Source organism: Trematomus bernacchii, unplaced genomic scaffold (genome assembly GCF_902827165.1).
Source record: "Trematomus bernacchii unplaced genomic scaffold, fTreBer1.1, whole genome shotgun sequence".
In the NCBI taxonomy this organism is placed as follows: Eukaryota; Metazoa; Chordata; class Actinopteri; order Perciformes; family Nototheniidae; genus Trematomus; species Trematomus bernacchii.
This window is the reverse complement of record NW_022987594.1, coordinates 487,501-489,510: the sequence shown is the minus strand read 5'-3', so window position 1 is coordinate 489,510 and position 2,010 is coordinate 487,501. Positions and strand designations below refer to the sequence as shown.

General features: G+C 45.7%; 1 protein-coding gene across 2 annotated transcripts in view; it reads right to left on the bottom strand.

Moving 5' to 3' along the window:
- Window positions 1-297: 297 nt before the first annotated feature.
- LOC117482448 (cytochrome b-c1 complex subunit Rieske, mitochondrial) overlaps window positions 298-2,010 on the bottom strand; it is a 7,798-nt gene continuing 6,085 nt past the window's right edge. The window contains exon 2 of one of the 2 annotated variants that reach the window (XM_034130545.1): window positions 298-1,535. In XM_034130545.1, coding sequence (XP_033986436.1) covers window positions 922-1,535 — 614 coding nt within the window. In that variant the 3' untranslated portion in view covers window positions 298-921. The remainder of the gene's footprint in view (window positions 1,536-2,010) is intronic. The other variant, XM_034130546.1, reaches the window with a different exon arrangement.

Sequence of the window (2,010 nt, the reverse complement as noted above, 5' to 3'; positions counted from 1 at the left end):
GTCCTTTTGAATTCTCCTATCCACTATCCCTTAACCCCATGACGTTTCACTCAGAGGTCAAGGAATAGACGATAGGGTTAGAACTTAGGAGCTGTTTTTTTGGAGTATTCGACCGCAACCCCAGTGTCTTTAGGCGGATATGCTGATGATAGTGAGTGACAGTCTTAAAACATCCTGAGACACCACCCACCTGTCACTCAAAGCAGCCATGCCCCCAATTGAATGAATAAATATATATATATATATAAATATATGTCATTGCCACAAAATAAGCAATAATTGAGCACCAACAATGAATCAATCTCTGTACAGTACAAGTACCCTTTATTTTAACCCAAGTTGGTTGATGCAGTGCTGACTATTATTTCTCCTTGCAGCGAAACCTGCATGTGTGTGGAGAATTAAGAATCCTGCAATATCAAGCTTGACTCACACACGATTTCTACATAACAGGACTTTAAATGAAACAGTTCCTGTCTCTACAAGGTTATCATTTCAAGCAAGACAATGTTAAACACTGAACACAAGGTGTCAAATAAAATATAAATCTTTATTAAAACAGACCTGAACACAACATCTGTTATTTTCTAATTAGATGGACTATAACTTAAGATAGGCAGGTGTTTCTTATTTCATGTCCTCATGACATTCACTGGCAAGCACAGCAGGAAGGATGGCATCTTCTCAGTGTTCACCTGTGACTCAAACACCATATTTAAATGATTTGCATGTAAAACACAAGATTGTGACACTGATGAAGGACTTGCAGAGAACTAAACATTTCCACATGTGTTATTGATGTGATCAGATTCATACGGCATTATTACACATGATCATTTCCTCACCAGCATCACTATACAGAGATGCTTTAATGAAGTGAAAGCTGTACAATAAGAGCCCAGTGGGAGGGGGGAATGTTATTTATCCAACGATCACATTGTCGTCGTCTACAAACTCATAGTATGGAACTTCCAGGTTCAGGGGGGCGGGGCCTTTCCTGATGCGGCCCGAGGCATCGTAGTGAGAGCCGTGGCACGGGCAGTAGTAACCTCCGTAGTCGCCAGCGTTGGCGATGGGCACACAGCCCAGATGTGTGCACACCCCGAGGACGATGACCCATTTGGGGTTTTGTACCCTGTCCTTGTCGTGCTGAGGGTCTCGCAGCTCTGCCACGTTCACCTCGGCTTCGGCGGTGATCTCCTTTTCTGTGCGGTGACGGACGAAGAGTGGCTTGCCTCTCCACTTGAAGGTCATGTTCTTGCCCTCGGGGATGTCGCTCAGCTTCACTTCAATCTTGGACAGGGCCAGGACGTCAGCAGAGGCGCTCATGGAAGAAACAAACTGACTGACCACTGTCTTGGCAGCGTAGACCCCCACTACGGTTGAGGCGCCGGTGACAAGGTACGAGAAGGTTCTCCTGGACTCACTGCTCTCCTGGGAGGACTTGCCTGGGTCCTGCACCTCTGGACGCCTATAGTCAGTGAAGTCCGGTACCCTGACATCTGTGTGGGCAAATCGGACTCCTGCACAGCCTGCTGACAAAAACAAACAGCTCATCAGTTATGGCGCATTTCCACTGCAGCGCGAAGCACGATTTAAGCGTGCCGTGCCAAACCCGGCCCGTTTTTTGTTGCGTTTTCACTAGGGGTAGTTCCGGCTAACGGGTACTTTTTCACAGTTTTTCTGTCTCTCCAAAATCCAGGTTCTTTCCGGGCCAACAACCGGGCTGAATATGCTAAACTAGTGAGAGAATCGCTGGCAAGGGGGCTACAACTACAACAAAATGAACATATTTTACTGTGATTTAATTGTAATACACGTTTCAAAATGATGCCGAAGTAACAACATACTGATACCGGTTAGTAAAAACCATGAATTAATGCTTTGACAAGTCTGCAGACAGACGGCAGGCGAAAAACCTTTTAAAATGCGTGTTTTCTAAATGGAGATCGGCTAAGCTAACGCAGTATATGCTCCGACCGTCCACACTCACAAGAACGGCCTATACAG